Source organism: Camelus bactrianus, chromosome 13 (genome assembly GCF_048773025.1).
Source record: "Camelus bactrianus isolate YW-2024 breed Bactrian camel chromosome 13, ASM4877302v1, whole genome shotgun sequence".
NCBI classification, from domain to species: Eukaryota; Metazoa; Chordata; class Mammalia; order Artiodactyla; family Camelidae; genus Camelus; species Camelus bactrianus.
The window spans coordinates 15701342-15727410 of record NC_133551.1 but is presented as its reverse complement, the minus strand read 5'-3'; the positions used below and the strand labels follow the sequence as shown (position 1 = coordinate 15727410).

The following is a 26069-nucleotide window of genomic DNA, read 5'->3' as shown; positions in this document are numbered from 1 at the left end:
TCACCATGGCTGATGGCTCCCAGGGGTCTTGAAGAAGTCAGAGTTTTGCTGTCCTCGTTATGGAAGGTGGTGTGGAGATGTGCATGTGAGCCCATTTATCTTCTTATCTAGTCGCTGGTTCTCCGGCAGAGACGGATGATGGGAGAATCACTTGCCATCTTTTTCACCCACTGCTTTGCAGCATCATTTGCTATAAACAAGCCCAGAGTAGAACAGCCCTGAGTTATACGGTTTTCCCTACAACTTCAGTATCTATTTTGAGATTTGGTTCATCTTTAAGACCTCCCAGAGCTCATGTTATTTTCTCCAAAACACAGCATGTGGAACAACTCTACAGCTTCCCATTCAAAGATGGGCCCTTCATTCCAAAAGCAAACGGCTGCAAAGAGCTTGGAGAGAGTGCCTGCCTGTCTGGTGTGCGGAGAGGGTCCCAAGGGACTTCACTGAGCAATGTTGGGGGTCATGTGGCATCTGGGCACATGTGCTCAGGTTTACAAGACAAACCACCCAAAGCTGATTCTCTGTCAAGGGAAAAACGAAATGGGAAGTTGGAAAATGAGGCTCTTCATGGATAGGGGGTGGGAGAAGCTGAGCAGCCCCCAACCTGCCGGTGTGACATGGAAATGGCTTTGGCCAGTATCGCCAACCACAGAAGTTCCATCTGTGGAACAGAAGGGGTCAGATGAGAAGCAGCCACATGGCCACTTATCTGTGACGACAGAGACTGAAAATCATGACGCACCCAGAAGTCTATCAAAAAGTAATTCCCGCTTCACTCTTTTCTTGTGTTAAATTTCCGTTGTTTTAAAGAAAAAGTACAATGCTGGGATCCTAGCCTTTCCTAAAACGCCATGCTTCCATCATTGAGTTCATCTCAGAGTTAGTCTTAATCGTCAGAATTTGCTACATAATTTATGGGGCCCTCTGTTTAAAACATACGAAGGATTGCAAGGCTGTGAAGGCAGAGGATTAAGCCAGGCATGGGGTCCTTTTCAGATGCACAGGTCACACAGCTACGAAGCTGCCTCTTATTGGTATTGAGAGCTGGGACCTTCTCAAGTATTTAAAAAAGAGAAGACAAAGGTGGACAGCACTCTCTCCAGCACGCTGAATCGCCAGCTCCCAGTTCCCGCGCCATCGCTCACCATCCTGTCTAAAGAGCCTCCAACCTGAATGCTGTGCTAGAGTGTCATCTGTGAGGGCCTCCATCACCCTGCCACCCCAAACCTACTCCCTGCATGTTCTAAAAGTATGTGAAGATATTTAGGTATCTGGATATTTGGTAGAGAAAGGCTCTGCATCATTGGAATCCCGTGGTTGAGAAGTTCCAACTTCAAGTCACAGGTAGCAGTATAAAATTTGCTCTGGTTGCATGAAAACAAAGGTGGAGCCAGCTAGTAGTAAAGGGGGGTCTGGATAGCCAGTGTTGCTGGAATAAGTGGCCGCCACGCATGAACGGTGCAGCTGTCTGGAGCCGTGTCTCTGAGCATCACAGCTCTTCATGCTGGCAGGGGCAATCCGTGACCAAGACTATGGCAGCAGTTGAGGGAACACATTTCCCCACTGAACAGCAGCGACAGTGCTGAGCTAGTTTCACAGGGAGGTTAGGAACTTCTCAGTCAAAGGGCTGGGTCACTGTGCTTTTCATAAACCTGAGAGTCTGAACCTCGGCCTCTGGGGTCAGGCACCCTTCCCGCCACTCTCATGATTGGGGGGCCTTCAGCAGGGGTTGGAGGGCAGTGCCTGGCTTCTCTTGAAGACCTTTTCCTAAAAACCCTTCCTCATCCCTTGGCACGTGCCACCTCAGATCAGTAACAGCCAAGAGGCAAGCTGACCTGTGCTTTGCACATCCGGACAGATTTGGTTAAGGCAGTGGGCTCCTAGCCGAGGACGGAGGGTCTTGCCCAGGGTGAAGGACTGGGGCCTTCTGACACTTGTGAACCTCCCATTAGGACTGATGGCTTTGCCTCTAAACAGGGCATTTGGGCTACTCACATCCATGTGCTCCTCCAGAACATACGTGCGAGCTTCAGAGGGCTGAATTAATCACCAGCTCCAGGACAGTGATGGATGTGGGTGTTAGTCTACACATTTAAAATCCTAACCAGAGCAAAGTCCACCAAAAGTGTGTAGTGAGCTCTCTTCAAAATAAAGATCTTTGTGGCTGGTCAAGGTGACAGATTTGTACATTTGCAGACCGTGCAAGAAAAGCTTTCTGAAGATCTAATATTCACTGAGCACTTGCAAGTCATGCCCTGTTCTGTTCACTTTAAAGTTGACTCATTTTATCCTTACGATCCCCACTTTACAGATGAGGAAACCAAGGCCCAGTGTGACTTGTCCAAGAAGACTTGGACAACAGGAGGGGCGCAGGCACCCAGGCAGATGGGCTGCAGACTATATGTCTTAATGTCTTCACTGCCCCACGATCTCATGGAACCAGCCTACAAACACGGCACAAAATTGAAAGTAAAGAGTGGGTCAAGTTTCAATTCATTGCCAGGCTTTGCATGAGTTATCTGACATAAATGCCAGTCGCACAGTTTGTTGAGCTTTGTCGTCATCACTGCAAAGCAGGAAGCAAGTTTCCCAGGGCCCCGTGGTTACAGGGTAAGCTGGGGTTTTAACTCGTCTGTCTGCATGGGTCCTACACCCACGTTCTTTTCTATCACCCCAAGCCTGCAAGGCTAAGGATGTTATATGTGGCTTTGAGGGAGTCACTGCAGGCCAAGGATGCACGTTCTATAAGAGCTGGAGACCCCATAATGAAACCAGCAGGCCGAAAGGACATGTCTCCCAACTTGCACAGGGAACTCTCAGGCCGCAGTGGAGGCCGAGGGGAAGAGAAAAAATGGTTTGTCCCAGACATGCCCACTAGCAGAGCGATGAGAACAACATTCAATAAAATCCAAATAAGTCGGTAAAGTGACAACTGTTTGAAATTATTAAAAAAGAGAGAAGACAATGTTTCCACAGACACAGGGTAACCTGGAACAAGATTTTTCTTCCTGAAAGTGTTTTGTCCAGCTGGAGCAAAGGAAGAAAAGGAAACATGAAAGCCAATAAAAGGAAAACACAAGCATGAAAGATCACCATTAATCTTCAATTCAAACGGCAGCCACCGCTGCAGGGTTCGTGGAAGGCTTGAGTAGCAGTTCTATTCAGAGACAAACCATGTCCTGGGGGTGCTCAGAGGCGAGTATGTCATCCAACTGCATCCTGAGTCTGGAGTCATGGGAATGGCCTGAGAACTGTGGGTTAAGTGGTCCTTAGTTTAAAAGTTGTAATTCTTGACTTTTTTTTTATGTAAAGAAAGAAGTTTATAACTAAAATGAGAATTTTAGCAAAGTATTCTGTGTCTAGACACGAGTCACTCACTTACAGACTTTAATGGTATTAACCGAAAGATTTCCCTGGGCTAGAGTTTGGTGTGAGCACAGGAAGAAGGTGTGGGGACGAGGAGAGAGGGGTGGGGGCATGAGAAAGACTCAGGGAGGGGCTTGGCGGGAGGAACAGGAGAAAAAGAAGGGGACCCCTGGGACGAGAGTCCTGCCTAATTCAAACTCTGCTCCTCACCAATAAGTGTAAAATAGTTGACCCCTAAGAGAGTTCAAGAATGAAATTAATCTATGCATGAAGTGAGCTTAATTGCAAGTCATTGCCATAAATATTTATTGAACAACTTCTATGCACTAGCTTCTACATCGCCTTCACTGCCTTTAAGAAGCTGGGAAATCCCTTTAGGAGACCAGTAGTTGATAGCGATGTGCTCTGAATTTCTCACTAGGTAGAGGTTAAAAGACAGTACATTTAAAAAAAAATAGTAGTAGCTCCATGTGTTATGATAAAAATAAATTTAATTTATTTAGGAGAAAAATACCATCTCTTCTTGCTTGACAAGGGTAAACCCCCACCCCAGTGGCGTTCAGTTGTTAAAACGAGAGACGACCGCTGAACTCTAACGTCCACATGTCATGTGTGTACAGTCAACACTTAGCACAAGGGACGAGGTGTCCAAATGACCCTGTTTCCAATTCAGCCCACTGTTGCCGACATTTTCTTCATGTCACGCTGAAGAAGAAGGCCACAGGAAAACAGACCAAGAAATGTCCACTGCAAGAGGTCTTTTTGTTGACTTAAGTGTAATCTTTAAATGGCTTAATAGTTCTCCAAGCTTCAAGTTTCTAAATTGGCATTGAAACCAATTTTACTTTTGTGCAGACCACAAATTAACAAATGTCTTCTAACCCAAGAATCACTTTTAAAACAAGCCCTTACTTGATGATAAACTCAGATCTTTAAATGTCACTGTTTTACACACTCTGAAATGTGTTTTTTTCCCCATCCCAACACCGTGATGTCGTAAATGAGAAGACTGATACAGAACTTCAGTGTCACTGCTCCATCACACTAAGGCCCAGTATTTGATCGTGCTCTATTCTTCATCATCCACGTTTATAAAAAGGAACTTTGGGACTTCAGTTCTATTCAGCCAGCTGACAGTCAGTCCTCTATCCCACTCTGCAATCAGTATTTTTAGAAGTGCTGGTCCAAGCCATTTGGAGTCCCTCTGCATTTCACTGGACACAGAGACCTGAAACTTGATTATCTTCAGCAGAAGAACTTCAGTTAACAAGGATCAAGTGGTCATCACTTCTACTTCTGTAACAGAAAGGGGGAGAAAGAAAGAGAAAAGAGAACAAGGATTTAAAAATCTCCGAGGTGGAAGAGGAATACACACTCTACCATCTAGGCAGACAGGGGTTGTTGATATGCCGAGTGCAACATATAAGAGGAAGAAAACACACGAAGGACAATTTACATTATTTGTAGTTTGACTGCATGCTTTTGGCAATTTTGAGGAGCTGTCCATCCTCGGTCTCCCTTCGACAAAGCCATCTCAGTGGCGGTGAGAACAGCAGATTTTCCTCCTGCGCTGTGGTAGGGGAGGAGAAAGGTTAACTCTGCATCTGCTCAACCCAGCACATCTTTCCAAAGAACCCATCATGTTAGAACTAGAAGAGGTTGCAAAGGCCGTCTGTTCCACCCAGATGACACTGGAGGAGCCAGGAGGTTTAGGAAAGGTCATGGGGAATTGGCAGGGTCCAAAACAAGAACCAGGATTTCTGATCATCAGGCCAGAGGCTCTTCAAGGGAGATGGTCTGTGGTGCTTGCTGGACTGCTTGGTTGAAAAAGAACAACCCGACCACGCTCTGCAGGAGGCGGAGCTGTGATCGTTGGGCTGTATGTCCCGGGCACTGGAAGGGGGACCCCGACACCACTATTTGTGATGCTATGATTCCTCAGGTTCCCTCAGTGAGCTCCTTCTCCAATATTTACTCCCCACTCATAGCCTTTCTCAATTTTATTCCATTTTCAGGGTTCCAGCTGTTAAATACACCCAGGTGTACTTAATCTCTAATACATTCAAAGCCATCACTTGTTCCAAGGTTTGTCTGCCTCCATACAAGCCATTTCCTTCATCAGGCCCCATGACCTTCACTGACTCTCTGCAGGATCTGTCTGGAGCCCCGTGGGTCCTAGGCTTTGATCTAGCTATTCGGCTACAACTGATCTGCTGACTTCACCCATGATCGCCTTTGGTAACAGCCACTTCTGCTTTTATCTTTGACGTCCTCTTTCTTCAGCATCCTAGCTCTTCACTTGATGTTCTTTTGTGGACTCTCCTGTTCCATTTCATTCTTTCCTTCTTCACGATGGGCAGATCCTCCTTCCTGCAAGGCACCTGTTCCACAGCCCTTAGCACATCGTAGGGAAAACTCTCTGCTGAGGTTGCTCTGATCTTCTCACCACTCAGACCCAATCTTATCAGTCAGTCTTCCAGCCCACTCCTTAAATCTTTCACTCATTCCATATGGCTGCACAAGAAAATATTTAACAGCCTCCTGGGGCTTTTTGTGGTACAAACCAAGGTCCAAAAATCAAACACCAAAACCTTAGAGCTACTTTCCAGAATTCACAACTACATGTTCACATGGGTCTTTTTTTTGTGGGTTTTTTTTTCTTTTTGTACAGTTAACTACGTATTAGAAAAGCAACTCTGAGAGACTTCCATAAGTACCTCTTCGGAAGCAGCTGCCTATTGAGAAAATTAATTTCCCTTTATCTCGGCTTCCATGGCAACAGTTTAACGCTCTGAGAGGATAAAATGGGATTTTAAAAACTTAAAAACTCTTCTCAGAAGACCTCGTTTCATATTTACCAGACATTCTTTGGAAAGGCTCAGTCATACCATTTCATTCCCAAGATGCGGTATGAATTGATTAACAGAAAATACATCCTGTGATTTTAAGTAGCAATTATGTTCTCCCATCTTCCTCCAGGAATCTGTTTTAGAGTCCTTCTCAGAACACATTAGTCGGGGATACCTGGCCCTTGACTTCAGGTGAAAACAAACATGGGCACAATTAAGAAAATTATCCTCACCTGACCCCCATTCTAGTCCCCAGGCCACTGTGTGGAGGCTTTGCCACCAGGTCCAGACCACTTCCGTTAAGTGCCCTGATGAACAGAGAGCGAGAGGCAGCTGGTCCATGAAGACCCACTGATTTGCGTTTCCAGCCAAGGACACGCTCAGCATCCTCTCAAGCAGGTCTCCTGCTCTGCTCAATAAAGGTTATCGGTACCACAGATACTGAAACGGGGAAAACACCTTTCATGTGCCCAGAGCTCTAGCTCTGCAAGTAAGGGCTTTGACCGCTCCTTGGGCCAGCTCCCCTCTTGACTCCAGGCACATAGCTCGTGCCTTCTCATGAGTCTCGTGATACTCCCAGGAGATTTCAACCATGTCACACAGCTTTCTACTTTATTGTATAAGAAGCAATTCATTTCCAAAGCCAATAGCTGGGGGAAGAAAGCAAGGAGGGGCGCATTCTTTCCCACAGTCAGCTGGCTGCTGAGTGTGGCATTCGCCCTGGGAGGACTCTCTGTTCAGGCAGCAGAGCGTCTCATCTCGGGAGCACGGAGACCTGACTAAACACAATACTGACCTCCTCAGGCAGCAGACGCGGGACAGGAAGGCTGAGGACTCCTTCTGACACTTCTCTTTGCTGCTGCTCTCCTTCAGGAATTCCTGAAGATCCGTTACAGGAAACCCATTCTGTTGGTATTTCTTTAAAAAGTGCACAGTGTTGTTACCTTACTTACACAGCATGAGAAATTGCTCCCTTTGTCAACAAACCAGACCCATAAAATGAAACTGCTAAAATGAAACTCTTCCGCTTTGCTAGCTCAGATCCAAGAACTGGTATTGACAATGATCAGTCGATCTGTCGGTCCCTTGAAGGCCAAGCCAGGGCCACCATGGGAACAGAGAGCGATCCAGAGGGTAACGCCAGACAGCGAAGCACGGCGGGGCCGCGGAGGGGCAGGTCAACAGGAGTGAAGGAGACAGCCATCTAAAGCTTTGATGCCAACTGCAAGACCAGGTAAGAGCTCCCCTCCCCTACGCTACCCAAGTAGCGTCTGGCTGGGAAGTAATCCCTATTTCCTCTACTTTTGTAGAAGTTGGCTGCTTAGTGAGGCAGAAGGCAGTAGGTTCCTCCCAGCAGACACACAGACCCTGAGGGGCCTCCCCTCGCTCTTAGTGAGGTCACCCACCAGGGCCCTGGGGCTTGGCGGCCCCACAGGGACACCGTCATGTCAAGGACAGGCACCCGCAGTGCAGGAGCGCTGCTCCGTCTCCACGCCCAGCCCTGCTGCAGAGCCAACACCCATCCCTGCGGGAACAGGAGTCTCCCCACACACAAAGAGCCCAGGAGTATTTCCAATGGACTGGCTTCTTCTTAGTTAGTCTGACAAGGGTTCAGTAAGTGGACAATGTCCCAAGGCACGGACAGGGCACCCCTGGTGGCTCAGATGCTGGCCCCAAGCAGGATTTCCCAAGCCTGACCATCTGCTGTGGAGGCACCATCGCCCAAGGCAGCAGGATTTCCTTCAAGCTACAGATCAGTTAAACAGACCCGGTCTGAAAGGACCCACCAGGTGGCTAAGGAAGGCAGGAAGCTCAACAGTCACAAAAGCCACAGCTTTCATAACCTAAAGGACACCGCACCGCACAAGCAGCATCCAGTGTATGAGGTGAGCCGGCATCTGGGTGGTTGTCAGGGTGACGGCCACCCCTTATCACTGAAACTCACTCCTCAAAGTCTAGGTCCCCGGGCAGGCAGGTGCGCCTCAGTGCTGAGGCAGGCAGCCCAACCACTTGATTTACCAAACTCAGCCCATCCTTACCCATTTCCTTCCTCCTTCCCACCTCCACACCAGCCTACTCCGATCTGGGTGCCAGGGACCATGTCCTGAGTGCATATTTAAAACTAACTTCCAGCATCTAAAAAGCTTCTTTCCTACAAAACCTCAAAATCTAAGTAAAATTATAGTATTTTAAGTAAGCAAAAAAAAAGTAGTATTTTCTTATGTTCCGGTCTAAACAGAATTTGCAATCATTTTTTGGCAGGAAATAATGATAATTGCTTACCTTAATGGTGTCGTAAGAATCTGTAATAAGTGCAATGAAAAGGCTGAGAATCATGTATATAAAAAGGCTGATGAAGGAATATAAATACAGGCGACTGAACAGCCACACCAAGAGGCTCTTCTGCTGGATGTGGGCAAAGGTCGCGTACATGTCATCACCGTTGACCAGCGAGAACAGACACTCAGCAACTGTGTTCAGGTTTTGAAACTGGGGAGGAGAGGGGAGACCAAAATTAGTTTTTGAGACATATTATCCAAAGAAGCCGAGAACTGACTGGTTAGCTGCTGGCTTTGTTGAAGATGTTGCTGCCACTGGTATTAACGTGCACTTGGAAGCATCCGGAATACCACAGGCAGGAAAGTATTATTCAAAGCTCCCCTCCACGCTCACTAAGATCATCCCTTGATGCTGCCCTCAGTTTTCTTCTTTGTTCTTTTTATACATTTGTGGTCATATCATCTAACAATTTCGGATCCAGATTTTTCTTTCTTCTCTACTTAACATCATAGTCTTACATTATTCACAATTAGAGGGTACTGGTTACAAAACAGACCATTCCTTGGAAAAGTCCCATGTGAGTATTTCCCTGTCACTGGACACCCCAATCATGTTTGCTATTATGAAGAACAACGCAATGGACATTTCTAAGCGTGGTTTTTTTTTCCCTGTTCTTGGATCTAAGTGATGAACATTTTTAAGGGTACAATCCACCATAGTGCTTTCTAATGACAGAACTGCAGCAGCTGTGTGGATGGGCCGGAGACACAGGCTCGAGAAAATTCTGTTGATGAATGGTCTCGTATTAAGGCTATGGGATTAGTTAGAGATGCTTCAGATTAATCTGGGAAACTGGAAACGAGCGAACACTGCAACCAGAAGAGGGGCAGGATCTGATATATGTTCCTAAAAGGTAACTGTGGCAAAGACGTCCCAGAATGGGAAAAGCCGGGGGGCCGGGGTGCCAGTGAGAGTGAGTGCAGGGCCCAGGATTGCAAGGAATCTGGGGAAACGGAGGAGGAAGCTGGGGAAGAAGTAAGTCTGGGAGGGGAGGGACTACTGAAGGACGGATGAGGCGAGCCTGAGGGGCCCGGTAGGCACGTGGACACGAGGCAGTCAGCTGGAGGCTGGCTGGGTGGCTGCACAGCCCTGGGGAGCAGGGGCCGGGCAGAGGCTGGCGTGGAACCCCGGAGTCCCGCGGCCCACTGCCCTGGCTTGCTCGGTTCATAAACGACTGCCACGTTGACCAAACACACACAGCAGGTGCTTAATAAATGAATATCTCTGGGGCCAGAGGGCTCAATGTCAGATGAATGTGAAAAGCTTCTATCTAAAGAATGATAATAACTTAATATAATTTTCAGAAATGCAGATGGAACAAGTTACTGTAGAGCTTTGCACCGATTCTATCCTTAGCAGCAGGAGCCTGGGTGACCATTAAGTCAGCGAGTGTGGCTCTGGGGACAGGAGATGAAGGTCTCTGGGACATCTCCATCTGGGAGCCGTGCTACTACGTCACATGTAACCCAAACCCATCACCACTCCGACCCAGAAAACGGGCTTTCCTTCCAAATATGTCAGTGATTCCAGGCTTCTCCCAAAGAAACACTTCTCCAAGATAATCAAGCACTTAAAACTTGTGTTGAATTGATTAATCTTTCCCACTCAAGAATCTAATAAGCTCTGTCTGTTCCTATGATGTTTCTCTGATCCACACTGTCTACTCCATTCTGATGTCAACACTTACTACAGAAACTTCCAAGGAAGCCTTCCTCACTCCCACCTCTTCAGCCTCCAGTCCAAGCTGCAGTAAAATCTAAACTTCATAGCATATAGCCTTCAGGTCACTTCTTTTGCTTAACAATATACAAAGTCTGGATGCAAAGTGAAAACCCAAACCAAGAAGGTAGGAGTAAGTTTCCCCTTAATGTGGTCTCATCCCACCCCTTCTGTGGCAGCATTAACATTCTGTACTTGCCTCTTCTTGCAAAACCCAGTCCATTTCTCTGTCTTTAAATCATGGGATTTATTCTCTTCATCTGGTATATTCTTCCTCTTCTTGTGTCCAATTAAGTCAATGTTGAGGGACTATTTCAAACTCTACTTCAAGGCAGACTCCCTTACATACATCTGGAGAAAACTCTAATTTGAAAAGACACCTGCATCCCAATGTTCACAGCAGCACTATTTCAAATAGTCAAAACATGGAAACAACCCAGATGTCCATTGACAGAGGACTGGATAAAGAAGATGTGGTATGTATACACATGCGTATACAATGGAATACTACTCAGCCATAAAAAAGAATAAAATAATGTCATTTGCAGCAACATGGATGGATCTGGAGATTATCATACTAAGTGTAGTAAGCCAGAAAGAGAAAAATATCATATGATGTCACTTATATGTGGAATCTAAAAAATGATACAAATGAACTTATTTACAAAAGAGAAGGAGACTCACAGACATAGAAAACAAATTTATAGTTACTAAAGAGGAAAGTGTTGGGGAGGGATAAATTAGGAGTTTGATATTAGCAGATACAAACTACCATATATAAAACAGATAAACAACAAGGTCCTACTGTACAGCACAGGGAACTATATTCAATAGCTTGCAATAACCTATAATGAAAAAGAATATATATATATATATATATATACACACATACATATAACTGAATCACTATGCTGTACATCAGAAACTAACAACATTGTAAATCAACTATACTTCAATTTTTTAAAAAGGAAGTGAAGGAAAAAAAAAGACAGATGCCCTGGCAGCCCTTCTGTTCTCTGCATCAGTAAGAACCACAGAGTAAACCACTGGTTGGTCTTCTAATTGGTTTATACGTACTTCTCTGTCCTCCCACCAACTAGCAAACACCACGTCCTACCCTCCTACCCTCCCTGCTCCACGGCTGGATGCACGGGGAGAGAGCACGTGGGTACTCCAGACAAGAATCATGCCCGTGGCTTTGCTGCATCAGCAATGGCTCTGAAGAGCCGGACAAGTGTCATTCTCCACAGAGACCTGGAGGGAGCATCCATCTGAGCAAGTCACTTAATAATACACACATTAGTTACCGGTGAGACAGGCAGTTCCCAGAGTAAATATTTTCCATCCCCACCACTAGCCTTAAGACAATGAAGTTTAAGTGTGTTTCTGTGGCTATCAATCACAACTCTGACAGCATCATTAATAATTCACATTTCTCATAGTTTCTTTTGAAATCTGGCCAGTTCCTTTCTTTAGTGTCAAGAACGCCTGCTGGTCTGTGTTTCAGGTTCCAGAGCTGCTAGTTGGTGGGCACGCAGCAAACTCATCCTTTTGTCTCCTGTGCTGTTACTTAGAATCAGTCTAGACACAATACCTGTCTCAACATCAATGTTCTTTACCTCCTTCTTCTCGAGGCACATGAGATTTATTTTAACCCACCAAAAAGTTAAAACAGAGACCCGATAAGCTAAGTGACTGGTACACACCCTATCATTTCGTACCACAAGAAGTGGCTGTCAGCCAGTCCGTTTCATTGACCAAAATCCATAGTAGAAGTGAACTTCAAAAATACTCAAGGTAAGTAGAAATAAAGTCTTAATATGCTTCCAGTCCAGAAGAACTGCCTTCATGGAAAATTGCTTTGGTTCCTAAAAGCTTATAAGTCCCTGGAAAGCAGGCACTATTGTCTGTTTCTTGTTCATTCAACAAACTGGTTGAGCCCCTATCATGTTCTCTGCACCACACTGGACATGAGGAACACAGAGGGCAATAATCCACGGTCCCCGCAGCCAAGAACTCGGGCTGGAAGAACCCAATAGCATTTGGTGCACAGAAGACATATAATAAATATTAAATGGGTATCTCCATCAAGCGTCCCCATAGGTACTAGAGGACCACAGTGAGACCCCAAGCATTTGTTCCACAAAATGATAATTTTGCGATTGAGCCAAAAAGAACTTTCATTTGAGTGAAAACATAACCTGTAGTGGCTTATGTCAGAGAACGACAGAAAAATTCCCTTCAAGAGATGGTGCTAAGAACCTGATGCAACATTCCGGTAAAATATTTTAACCAGAGAATAGTTCTCTGGAATAAGAGAGGTGCTTGGCTAAAACTGGAAGCCTTGAAAGCACAGAGATGTAATGTGGGTGGCATCAGCGAAGCCCACTGATTTTTCATGATCACTTGTAACATGGGGACAATGCCAGTCTACGATTTACTCTTCACAGTAAAAAAAAAAGTCTTCTGGAAACATCAAAGCCACGTGAGAGTAATGTTCTTGGAATCCTCGCCTTGAATTACTAAACATCAGCATCTCTAGCCAGCCGTGCCCAGGCATTCTGAAAGCACGTTGTGCCAGCGTCCATTAGTGCTGGAATCAACATCACAGGACACTTCTTGTATTTTTACTCTCTCAGTTGAAATCTGAAATTTCTCATTGAAATCTGATGTCTAACAGGAACCCAGAAGCTAAAATGTGGGATTCCTGCTGCCAGTCAAACAGCAGGGTGAAATTCTAGTTTCCCCGATCCCGCCTCTCTGGAAGTTTTTATTTGTATGTTTAAAGAAAGAGTTAGCTTCCACACCCAAGGTTGCTGTGATTCCAGAAATTCGAGAAAATGCTCACAATGGTGCCCAGGTTTTCAAGGCTTCAGACAATACTGATTCAAGAGGTGCTGGCTTTGAGGATTTGGATTAACTTGGAGGGGGCAGTAAACATTTCTAAATTCAGATTCAAAGAAGAAATAATACAGAGAAGAAAAGCACAAAAGCCCAGAGCCAGCCTGAAGGTTTCTCCTCCTTCTGATCAGTGCATTCGCTGAATTAACCTACCTACGCCTCCCTCCAGTGTATCAGCCTGGCTAGAGATGGGAGATGGAGGTCATAAACAGACCTGCTAGGCAACCCCAGAGATACAGATCTCATCTCCCGACTCCTCCAGGGGGAAGTGGAAGGCTAGTGTGAGGTGAGAGACACCACATCCAACACGGCAGCCGCTAGCTACGTGGGGCTTTTGAGCATCAGATATGCAGCCAGTCCACATTGCGATGTGCTGTCCAGACAAAACACACACCAGATTTCAAAGACTGAGCACCCCCAAAAAGAATGTAAAATATCTCAATGTTTTATACTGAATACGTGCTGAAGTAATATTTTTAATGTATTGGGTCCAATACAATGTATAATCAAAATCAATTTCATCTGTTTCTTTAAAGAAAAATTTTAACGTGGCTACCAGAAAATTTGTAGCCCTCGTCATATTTTTATGGGACAGCGCTGATTCAGAGCGTCCCCATCTCACCTGGGTTCTCTGAAGGGACACAACTGACGTAAGAACATGCAGTCAGACTCACAAAGCAAGTAACATCATTGTCCACAAGGTCACCTGGACACACACAGAGAGAGTAAGACCGGTTCTCCTCTCAAGGTTGATCTACTCTGGAGCCAAACGAAATGCTGTTTAGTAATGGTCTGTTTTAGATAATGCCAAGAAAAGCCCTACTGGGTACTGGTCAAAGCGTGTGTATTGGGGTCCGGCAGACCTGAGTGTGAGTCCTGTCTCTGCCATTCGCTAGCTATGCAACCGCAGGAAAATCATCTAACATATTAAGATCCCTATTTTCTGTAAAAGGATAATAGTATTTCCCCATAGGGCTACTGGCGGGGAGCAACTGGGGGACAGGGCCGTGGGCACCACATCTGTCTAGCACATAGCATTTGAGAATGGTAGCTATTTTAGTAAAATTCAAGCAACATTTTCCAAGCACCTTCCAGAATAACGACGGGGTACGGTAGACAGAGGGCGAAGGAGATGGCACCACCTGCCCCGAGGCCCTGTGAATTAAAGCAGAAGTCTTAGGCTCAGTGTTTATTCCACGTGGTGCAACACTGCCCTCTAGTGACAAAAATGTGGACAGGCGTTCAGAGCAAGAGGCAGATAAGGAAGAAAAATGTAAATTTTCCTGGGCACTAAGGCAGTAAGTTCTCCAGATCAGAAAGATCATATCAAAGAACAATTTTTACTCATGAGTCACCTTTAAAGCAGTGGAATGGAATTGGAAGAGCAGTAAGATTATCAAGATTTACTATTAACCCAGAGATTGTCACTTTGTTGCTTTATACAGTGTCTCAGGAAGGAAAACTGTAATTCTCTTCGCACATGTTAAATGTGACCCTTAAAGAGGAGAAAGCCTGGGTGTCGGCCAAGTTCCCAGGATTTATTTTAGTAGGACCATGCCGGGAGTTTGGGTTTTGTGGATTGCTCACTCCTTGTGAATAGTCGGTAAACCAGACTTGATCATGTTTTTGTTTAATGCAACTGTCAAGGTCAAAATGTAAGGCTGAGCTGTTAACACCAACGTCAGTGCAGTCCTTTACATTTTTGCTTCTTTTCTCCTTGCAGAGGACCTGAGCCAGGACAACAGCACCCTGGGCCGTTGAGGAGATTAAGTGAGAGAGAAGGCAGGAACGGCAGCACAACCAAGGACCGAGGGCTGGGCGCTGTTACCTTCACGTCTGCTGCTCCTGCGGCTCCAGCTGCCGGAGGCCCATGAAAGCAAAACTATAAGATGCAATGACCACTTTTACTTTTTCTGGTTTGAAAACAAGACCTACCTAATTTTATTTCCTGCTCTATCTATCAACAAAACTTAAAATCGTTTTAAGACAAGAACACCTGACCAGAACTTGGATGTCCCTGAGATTAGGATACTGATCTTTAACAAGGCACTAAGATGACACTGTAACCAAAACCACCTGCAAAGACAAAGATGTGTTATCGTTTTAATCATAAGCCTAATATGGTCATTCTGGGCAGCCTTCACCTTCCTCCATTCTCCTTAATTAATCTGGATGAAAACCCTAATATTTTAAATTGGAAAGGCTTTGTAATACTTCATTTCCCTTTTTATTGCAGTGATCTCGTGTCCAAAGTTTCTTATTTGATGATCAGCTGGGTTAATATGTGACCCCTCGAGCCAGGCCCAGACAGTTATGAAGTGCCCTCTAGTTTCCCACAGGGCTTGTTTCAATATCCCAAAGTCACTTCAATATCCGGAAAAGGGAAAGAAAAAGAAAGCTGATGCAAATATACATGCTTGCTGATGTCAAGAGTGTGTGCGAGGGCAAAGCGGGACAAAGCTCAGTGCTAGAAGCGCACTTTTTAGGGTCTCAGGTGCCTACTGTGCAGACGGAAGACTTAGTGCTCCACACCTTGTTGTGATAGGGTCCGAGGACAATCCAGCCGCAGAAGGTGTACCCCAGATAGATCATTCCAGCGCACGCGCAGAAGCGAAGAACCTTTGGCAGTGAGGCTTGCATCGTTAAAATGAGCACCTGGGGGAAAAATCAGCAGAATAGGGGCGATTTAAAAAGCTGCTACTGGAACCCAAAGAAGAAATGAACCGCAATCCCAGTGACGCCCCCAGTGCCCACATCCTTACGTTGTAGGCTTGGAAATAACCCAAGTATCTGATGACGCCAACCCAGACAAAGAGCGTGGACGTCCCAAGCAAAATGCTGCACAGGTTGTAATTTGTGAGATTCTAAGGAATGAAAACACAGACATATAAGTAAAACATTCTACTCCACTCAGCTTATGAACCTCCCTTTAAACAGACGGGAAAAAAAGAATGGACTGCCTGCCTCTTCCTCTACATTGATTCTGAGGGTTTTTCAACTGCAGAAGGAAATAATAGCGAGGGCAATTCTAAATGTGTTTCTCAGTTCCTTTTAGTATTTCAAGTGGTTAAACAGAATTTTTGTTCAAACGATATCCTGAAATAGAAACTGCACTTACCACTGACCTGGGCATTAAAGAACATAAACCAATGGTGTTTGTTAAATATTAAACGATATCTTTCAGTTAGTTCTGAAAGAAAGCTCCAACATGATTTGCTAACAGTTCCTGCTCGCAAGGACCTCCAGGTCTAACTGAGGAGACGCACACACACACACACACAGTTCTCCTATAATTCTCACAATTCTTATATGCTACGTGCAACGAGAGACACACAAGGGCTTCCCACGGGCGTGACCCTGGAGCAGTGCTGGGCCTGGAGGACCAGCGGGGAGAGCATTGCAAGGAAGCGGGCAGAGACTGAACGAAGGCATGCGCTGAGAGCCTGCCAGATGTCCCAGAGGGGCAGCACTGGTGGGTCAGGAGGGCGAGGGTGGGAGGGAGGCAAAGCGAGGTGACAAGGCCCCTGGAGGCCACTCTGAAGGCTGCTTCATCCCAAAGGGCGTCCCTGAGGCAGAAAGGATTGTCACAGCAAGATAGATACTTCCAGAAAAATCACACTGATAGCTGTGGGCATCGATCTGAGGGGTCTAAGGCTGAAGGCAGGACAGCCAATGAGGAGTCTGCTGTCGCAGTCTGGGCCAGAGAGGAAGACAGCCTGAAGGAGCCAGAGCAGCTGGATGGATGAGAAGGAGGTGCTTTTGTGGTCAGGAGGTAACTCTGGAAAGATTTGCTAACAGATAGTGTAGCCCGGGGCAGTGGGTAGGGGGAGAGTCAAGATTTGGTCATGAGATTAAATCAGCTAAGTTACACAAAGTGCCAGGTGCCTGGTGGGGACTGAAAGATCTCTGCCCTCACCCCATCCGTCAGCACACCTATCGGTCATGGTCGGGCACCGCTGGCTTTTGGCAGGATTGGCTGTCGGATCAGCTCTCCTTTTGCAACTGAGTAAATAAATACGTAAATAAAGCCCACCCCAGCAACCGATCTTCCCAAACTTCCATTCATATTTTGAAGATGCTGCCCACGGAACAGGTGTGAGGAAAAGAGAAAGCGTGCGCGTCAGGGAAGTCTTGGTGAGGACCACCTGTCCTGCAGTGCGGAGGCCACCAGGAGAGCACGAAGCACGCCAGGCTTCGAATGGGCTGCCCTCACCTTGGCTTTGATCTCCATCTTCAACACCGAGCCAATGACTGTCATGAGGTCGCTGGTGATCACCAGGACGTACCACCCGTTGACGAACTCCCACTGGTCGGCGTCGCACACCTGCCGCTTGTACTTCTCCAGGAAGAAGTTCAGGAATCTCTGTGGCAAATATTTCAAAAGAGCATTTCTTACAAACCACACTGCTCTCTGGAAGGAGCCGAGGGCGAGACAGCGCTCCCACCTGCAGGATGACCCGGCACTGCCTGTTCCACCTGGGTGGGTCCTGACTTCGCGGGTGGGGATCACCGCCACACTTCTTCCACCATCTGCCCCCGCCAGAGGTGAGCATTCCGGTTAACTCAGCGAAGCTAACTCAGACGCTGAGCACCGTGCTCTAGCTCCAACAGACTCTCGTGGAAATCGCTAACACACAGTACGTGCCAAATACTTAACGTATTCTCAGCTCATTCAGCTAGACAGCAGCCCCGCGAACAGGCACCCCTGGCCCTACCTTCCTGAGGAGGCAACGGACACACAGGGAGGCCAGGCCAGGATTTGACCCCCAGCCTCCCATTTTCTGAGCACGTGCTCCCGGGGTCCCCCCAGCACACTGGCCGAACCCGGACCCCGACCTTGTATTCAGAATAGCTAGGGATTTGGGGGGGTGGGTGCGGTAAGACAAGTGGATATTTACAAAATAAACTGACAAAGGTCAAGAATTGGAAAAAGAGAGTGTAGACTACTTCCTTGCTCCACAGATGGCACTGTAACGACTTCCTATTTCCCCAGACCCAGTCTGTATTTATACACATGCCACAGACCAGAGTAAGATTTGTGGGGAGCTGGAGTATATATATTCACCAGAGCCCCGAGGATAAGAAGGTACAGTGAAACTCAGGGGAGAATTTTAGAACTATTTTAAAAATAAAGCATTTTATGCTTCATCATAACCCACTTACCACACTTCCTTGTCCAAATGAACTTTGATTCGTAGACAAAAGGTGAAACCCACACATATTATTACTCTGTTCTGAAGGTCACTCCTGCGTTTAAAAGGGTCTCATTTATTCCAGAAACATTCAAAAGCTTGAGAGCTCACCACTGTGCACCTGCGCTTGCTAGCTTGGGTTTAAGCAGGTAATCGTCCAATTCCTCCTGACGTGCTAGGAGCTCGGACCTACTCTTGCATCTCAGGCTGATGAATGCCTCGCAGGGGCAATCACTCACAGGAATCTAGTTCAGTCAAGGGCCCCAGAAAGGGCAGGATGACCCAATGTCGGGGACCCACTGTTTGGACCAACTGAAGGCGGAGGCCACGAGGGGAGGGAGAAAGTTCCAACACACACTTACCTTTCGTAACCTGAGAGCAAGAACAATGGATCTTGTGCACAGAATGAGAGACGCCAAGCAAATCACAATGACGAATGCATCAAACACCAGGACATACTGAGTATTTTTCTGAACTGGAGGAACAAAAACAGAATTCAAAGGTCAAACACACCTTACATGGGAATAATTTCCAAAACAAGGTGGCCTCTGGAAAGTAAGTCCAAGTTCTAAAGGCTTCAACCTCAAGAACAATCACGCTGCGCTCACGCAGAAGCTCACAGACACGGTCATCGCGCCCCGGTGTTGAGTTATACATTCAGAAACGTAAATTCTTAAAAGGCGCCCTAAAATATATTTCTAAATCTTTACTGTAGAACAGAATTCAAGAGAAGGGTGTCCTTTTGGGCTCCATTCAGAAGAGGCAAGACTGCAGACAAACTCAGAGTTCTTTCCCATAAAAACACCAGCGCCAAGCTCTCCATTAACGAGGGGACGGGCACCGTAAAAATCCCACCGCCCAGAACCCCATTTCTGCTCCTCAGCCTTACTCTGTGCTTTCTCGGCGAAGAGTGCCAGTTCAACAAGCTTGTTCCGCGTGTGGGAAGAAGAACCGCTTGGGATGAAAGGAAGGAGAGGAGTAGTCAGATTTTTGTCTTGGGACACAGGTGCACAGGGAATGTACTAGAAGAAGATGAAACTGTAACCTAAGCTTCTCTCATACTTCATGGGATTGTCCCAAATCCCAACCATGGCTGTCCCCTGCCTGGCCCGTGCCCACCCAGGTGGTCTTGTCACCTGCCACTTGCTGCCTCCACCCTGGCTCCACCCTGAAGCCACTCTGGTCCTCCTTCCCTGCTCCTACCAGGCTCAAGCTCTCTCTCTCTCTTTCTTGCCTCAGGGACTTTGCACATGCTGATCCCTCTGCCTGGAACAGCACCCTCCCCATCACATGTGTTTGGATTATTCAGCCTTGGGTTTCACACTGAATACCTTCCGTCTCCAGAACAGAATTCCCTGAATTCCCATCTGGATTAGCCACCCCCCAACACCCTATCAGAGCACTGTCCACACCTCTAGCTCCGCTTGTTCCCCTTCACTCAATGGCCACTGAACTCTTCAAAGACAGCACTGCAAGGAGCACAGAGACAGTGTACAACAGGAATGGACATGGTCTCTAGAGCCCAAGACCTGGGTCTGAATCTTGGCTCTGCACTCAGAAGCCGTGGAACCTTGGCGAAGTTGCCTCAGTTTCCTCATCCAAAAAATTGGGTAGAATAAAAAAACCCCTACATCATAGGGCTGCTATGAGGGTTAAGTAAGTTCAAATATAAAAGCACTCAGAACATCCCCATGCAAATAACAACAGCAAACACTTACAGGAGTTACTACGGCCTCATTCAATGTCTACCTTCCCCAGTAAATGACTCGCTCTGGGAGGCAGGGACCGGATGGATTTTGTCCAACACGACAGCGCCTGTGCTTAGCCTAACGCTTCAGGACGCTTACAAATAAATGCAGAGACCCCAGCAGAACATAAGAAGACCACCAAATAACCTAAGTGAGTCCTGGTGAAGGTCTGAGCTAAGTTAGAGGCAGAGAAGGCACAGAAAGACAAGCACAAAGTAGTCAGAGACAAAGAGGAGAGATTCAGCCTGGTCTTTAACGGGACTCCGGGAGTAAGGAAGGTCTGACCAAGGATGACCCTTTTCTGCCTTGGGTAACCTGAACTCAGTCTGGACACTCATAGCAAGAGAAGATGACTCAGCGGCAGCTGATTCTGTGGGTGGGGACACAGCCACCCAGAGAGACTGCAGAAAGAAACAGGGACTAGGAAGGATGGGGGATGCGTGGCCACGCTTGGGAATTAGGAGAGGTGGGCTCGGGACCGGGATGAAGAAAGGCCAGGGGAGAGGGAAGCAGGGCTGGGGACATGCAACCTGCAGGAGAGTCTTAGGTCAGGGTGCTCCACAGCGACGCCGCTGCAGAGAGGGCATTTAAGAGAAAGATGGGGGTGTGTCCACGGACTTATAAATAACCCCAGAGGAGCACCCATGGCCGAGTGTTTCTCTGAGGGCAGCTCATCCAGTGAGGTCTGCGCAAAGACAGCCGGTAAATGAAATACACTGAGCAAATTATTTAGCCTCACTGAGCTTCAGATGCCTCGGGTACCAGAGGCTTAGCTGCACCAGTTTCATGTGCTGTCAGGAAATCAGGTAAAGTGAACGCTGTGGAGTGCTCCTTAGAACAGTGCCGAGTACGGAGCACTTGCATCCATCTTTAGCCATTTTATACTTCAGAAGTTTAAGTTATCCCAAGATATCATCTAATGGGTAGGTAAGAAAACTTGTCTTGACAAGAACTCAAGACCTCTTTTTTTTTTTTTTTTAACCCATGGAATGAGGCAGAGGGAACAGGGGCAGTTCTTGGGAGGGGGGACTGAAATCTCTTTTTTTTTAATTGCGTTATAGTCAGTTTACAATGTTGTATCAATTCTGGCACACAGCACAATTTTTCAGTCATATATGAAATACGTATATGTGTTTTCACATTCTTTTTCCCCATGAGCTACCACAAGATCTTGTATATATTTCCCTGTGCTATTCAGTATAAACTTGTTTATCTATTCTATATATACCTGTCAGTATCTACCGATCTCGAACTCCCCATCTGTCCCTTCCCAATCCCCTCCCCACTGGCAACCACAGATTTGTATTCTATGTCTGTGAGTCTGTTTCTGTTTTATATTTAAGTTCATTTATCTTCTTTCTTTTTTTTTTTTTAGATTCCACACATGAGTGGTATCATATGGTATTTTTCTTTCTCCTTCTGGCTTACTTCACTTAGAATGACATTCTCCAGGGACATCCATGTTGCTGCAAATGGCATTATGCTGTCATTTTTATGGCTGAATGGTATTCCATTGTATAAACATACCACAGTTATCTGTCAATGGACATTTAGGCTGTTTCCATGTCTTGGCTATTGTAAACAGTGCTGCTGTGAACATTGGTGTGTAGGTGTCTTTTTGAATTAGGGTTCCTTCTGGACCGAAATCTTGAGTAATGCAAGAACAGCATCTAGTACCTTCCTTCCTGACCTAGAACTATAACAAAATCCCTAAGATTGCTTGCAGTGGGCCTTATTTACAGATGAGAAAACTGAGGTCCAGAACTAGGAAGATAAACCATCTCTCCTGCCAGAGAAACCAATATTGTATTCTGTTTTAATTTGACTTATTGAGCAGACTAGTTTGATGTGCTACACAAAGTATTTTATGAACATCGTAATTGCTTTCTTACTCTATTGAGACTATGTCTTTCCCACAGGGACATTTCCCAAACCTGGGTCTGTAAAACACTAGTCCAGAGAGATGTCTCTGCCAACCTGGGTAGGGAAGTCCTATAGCACCCAGTCCTTCCAGGGCCTGAGAAGTCCCCACACACTACCCGGCCCCCTCTGTGACCCTAACCAGGGCATCCCACGCTTACTAAACCCCCTTTCCTGGGACAGCCGTTTATATCGCCCATCAGTGTGGAGTCCCATCCATGAATTCCTGTCTCCTCTGGCTCCCATGCCCAAATGGCTATATTTATAAAATCAAATTAAAGTGAAGATTAGTGGCACACGGGCAACGGGTATTAGAATTCATAAGAGGTAACACGAAGTTTGTATGTGAAAATGGACATTCCCTCATATTTCGCCTCAAGATAACATAGGTAATGACAAGAAAGAGAGAGAAGCTTCAAGGTAAGTGCACGCATAAGAGCAAACCTCAGAACATTTTGGAAATAATGCAAAGATCCCAGCAGATGTCACCCTTGCCTTTGTCCCACTCCCCCAAAGCCAGGGCAATCTATCCACCAGACAGCTTCCCATATAGGGAAAAAAAAATTCCACTTCCTAAGCTGGTTTATAAACCTCGGCTTTTTAAGACTTGTCATGTCATTTTAAATTTGTGGTCTCCTAAGAACAGATTCTGGTTTCAGGGTGCAGTTCTGGGAAAAGCATTGGAAATGTTCGTGTTTCTAGCAGTGAGATTGCGCTTCCCCGCAGCGGCCACAGGAGGGAGCCAGAGCTCCCCCGTTCTGAGTGCAGCCAAGCAAAGCTCCCCAGTGCTCTGCGGAGCCTCCTCGCGGGTAAGGAAGCCGTGTCCTGGCAAACCTGCTTGACTGACTCACTTACTTGATCAAATGACTACTGCAAGCCACGCTTCAGATGCGACAAGGGTTAGCTTTGTTCACATAACATAGCTGCAGCCTCTACTTGGACTTGGAAAAGATGCCTCTGACCTGTTTCTGTTGGGGAGAGTGTCTGCTGAGGGAAAGAAACCACGTTTCAACAGAAACTAAAACTGTGTGTCCTGATCAGAGGCCTGAGTAAGTGCAGTTAACGGAACTTCAAAGCCAGAACGTCAGAATCATGAGGACTCAGACAACTGAAAAGCGACAGGCACAGACTGAATCTAATTTACAGCTAGTACAAAACAGTTAGGAACCACAGGTGTTTTACATTTTGTTCTGATAACCAGGTCAAAGGCAAGTTCAGTTAAACCAAACTGGTAAGTTGAGAAATACTGACCACCCGTCGTTAACATCACCCCGACCCCTCCATGAGAATGGGTTCTGTGTGGCTCACTTCAGCCTGCGGATTAAGAGCTTTTCTCCGGGTGGCGGATGAGGAAAGGACCCAGGAGTGCACAGGCTGCTCTCCGGGCTCTGAAGGCCTTGATCTGTCTCCACTGTCACAGGCTCGGACCAAGTCGTACCTTCTCCAGGAAGCGTGGCTCGACTGCATTTCTCACTCTGTCCCCAGCAGAACGGCCCTCGGCTTTCCCGCGTCTCACACCTCCTGGCCTCCCTCACTTACTCCTGCGCAGGACACGGGAGGGATCTCACAGGCATGTCAGTCCCCCCCGCAGAGGCACTTTCTTCCCCAGAGCGCCCCCAGTGACAACGCGCCAGCTCTTGCTCTCAGCGCTTTGCTTTACCTACCAAGCCCTTCAGCACTCAGCATCCTGGAAGGTGAGTACTATTATTACCCTCATTTTGCAGAGAAAGACACTGAGACACAGAAAGGTTAAGTAATTCATCTGAGATCGCAGGCATAACAAACAGAAGCAAAACCCAGACCCAGGCAGCCTGGCTCCAGCAACTGCCCCTAACCACTGGGCCACACTGCCTCCTATGAGATCTGCAATCAACCTTCGCTGATTTGAACAGAAATGCAAAACCTGGTGGGGTATGCTGTACAGAAGTGAATGCTCGCAATGTGGTTTTCTCAAGCTTTAAACCATTTAAATACCCCATGTCCCAAAATAAAGTGTTAAAAATCATCCCTAATCCACAGTGGGCCGGCATACAACGTACTTACTGGATCCGGATATGGTCAAGTCTTTACACTCTTCGATGTTAGCATCACTGTCAAAATAGATTTTGATTTTGCCGCTGTGAGCATTGTTGTCAAAGGTAATCTGGAGACACAAATATATGAAGAGGTTACAGCTCAGCAGGAAGTATGACCGACATGCTCGATCAGCTCTGCTCAAAGCATCAGCAGCATCCAAGCAGCGCGCTGATCCAAAGACAACTATACGCATGGAAATGTCCTCGTCACCTGACTCCTTCACACGTCCTATTAGCAACCAAGAAATACGGTCCAAGGGGTGAATACCTGAAATTCTGCTAAACCCACATTCATTCAGATTCAGAGAAATCCTAAAGCAAAACAGCCAACCAACCCAAGGAACAAAAATGAGAATTGACCAGTTTTTGACAAGAGAACACGAAGACCTCATTTATGACACTGAATGGAATTTGCAAGCATTTGCTTTCATTTAGTCCTCTGAGTGTGAAATTCTAGGTTTGTTCGAGGCTGGAAATTATTTCTCTATTTGCTTCAAGTGCTACATATGAGACTTTCAGAAGTGACAAAGATTGCTTTGAGGCTCCGGGGTGAATTTAAGATTTCCAAATGCCTTCAGTCTTTCACGTTATGTTCCGAGCACTTAAAGTGTGTGAGTGAAACGTGCAGAGCATTTCGGAGCCTGAGAGAAGTTTTGTAGGGGCTCTCCTATGGGAGGGAAACGAGCCCTTGAATGCCAGACTTAGTAGAAGTTTCATCATAGCTCATAGGTAGAGAAATGAGGCCTGTGTAGCTTAATTCTCTGGTCTGGTCATAATGATATTCCTGGATGACACTGAGAACGTGTGATGTGCACGTGGCTTGCGCTCAGAGATGCTCAAAGATACTTGTGGGCTTAATCACAGATCACCTAGACATTCAGCTCTCCAAGCTCTTTGCCTGTTTTCTTGATGTGTTTTGTAACATGCAGGTCACCCTGGAGAGATTAATCATGCTACTCTGTGCTGCAGACATCCTTCCTTTTGCCACATGTCACAATTTGTCGTTACTTCTATTCCTTTGGTGACTTGTTTTTCTGTCTGTCTCCTCCACTAGGCTGCAAGCTTCCTGAGGGCCACTGTACCTCTAGAGTGTGGTACCTGCCCCCTGCCAGGTAGGGACTCACGAAACACTTAGTGATCCTTGCTGAAGGACGTACTTGTCTGAATTGCTAAGGAAGCAGTTACATACAACTTTCAGTTTAGCATTCAGCTTTGCCCCTCAAGAAACATGAAAGAAGTAAGGGATGGAGGGGTGGAGAGAAAGGGAAGGGACGGAGGGAGGAAGTGAGGGAGGAAGGGAGGAACTCCATGAAAGAGAGAGGGCGGGTTCCTGCCCCTGCAGAGCAGTCTCTTCTGCGCATGCGCACCCCTCCCAAAATAAAAGCTGCAACAGCGGATCCTTTGCAGACTGGCCTTCAGATCAAGGGGGCTATTTCTGCCTCAAGGATGGAAAACATTTGCAACAATACTTGCAAAGACCTTCCTCTGAAAGTGGGAAAACATGACAGACACTTAAAACATTGGTCATAAACTTTTTTTTTTTTTTAGAAGTAATTTGGAGCAGGAAGTCAAAGTCCGCTTTGAAAACTCCTCTTTTCAACCCAGAAATCTAGTTTTAAAAAGTTGAAACAGTCTTGCGTCATTTTGAGAAGTTGTGGCCTCTGGACCAACGATGTTATAAAGTGGCATGAAAACTGTTTTAAACACAACTGCACCTAATACATCTATTAGCTGATGGTAAAAAAGTGGCTCAGTAAAACAGACACTTGCCGTGTTCTGAAAGACGTAACAGTCTGGTAACTCTCGGGAGTGAATGGTCTGTAGATCGATGCCTTTGAGTTGAAAGGAGATTTCAACTTGTAAGAGCCTGAATAAAAAATATTTCAAGGTATCAGTTGTCACAGTCTTCCTCCTCGCCTTTCCCCATCCCTGTCTCCTGGGCAATGAAACTTAAAAACT

At 46.4% G+C, this 26069-nt stretch overlaps 1 protein-coding gene across 6 annotated transcripts in view; it reads right to left on the bottom strand.

Moving 5' to 3' along the window:
• Positions 1-3839: 3839 nt before the first annotated feature.
• MCOLN2 (mucolipin TRP cation channel 2) overlaps positions 3840-26069 on the bottom strand; it is a 50084-nt gene continuing 27854 nt past the window's right edge. For 5 of the 6 annotated variants that reach the window (XM_074376106.1, XM_074376104.1, XM_074376107.1 and 2 more), the window contains 10 exons: positions 25881-25977; positions 24079-24178; positions 18730-18842; positions 17389-17538; positions 15938-16039; positions 15708-15830; positions 8499-8705; positions 7012-7133; positions 4823-4936; positions 3840-4662 (listed from right to left, as the gene is read on the bottom strand). In XM_074376106.1, coding sequence (XP_074232207.1) covers positions 4626-4662; positions 4823-4936; positions 7012-7133; positions 8499-8705; positions 15708-15830; positions 15938-16039; positions 17389-17538; positions 18730-18842; positions 24079-24178; positions 25881-25977 — 1165 coding nt within the window. In that variant the 3' untranslated portion in view covers positions 3840-4625. The remainder of the gene's footprint in view (positions 4663-4822; positions 4937-7011; positions 7134-8498; positions 8706-15707; positions 15831-15937; positions 16040-17388; positions 17539-18729; positions 18843-24078; positions 24179-25880; positions 25978-26069) is intronic. The other variant, XM_074376105.1, reaches the window with a different exon arrangement.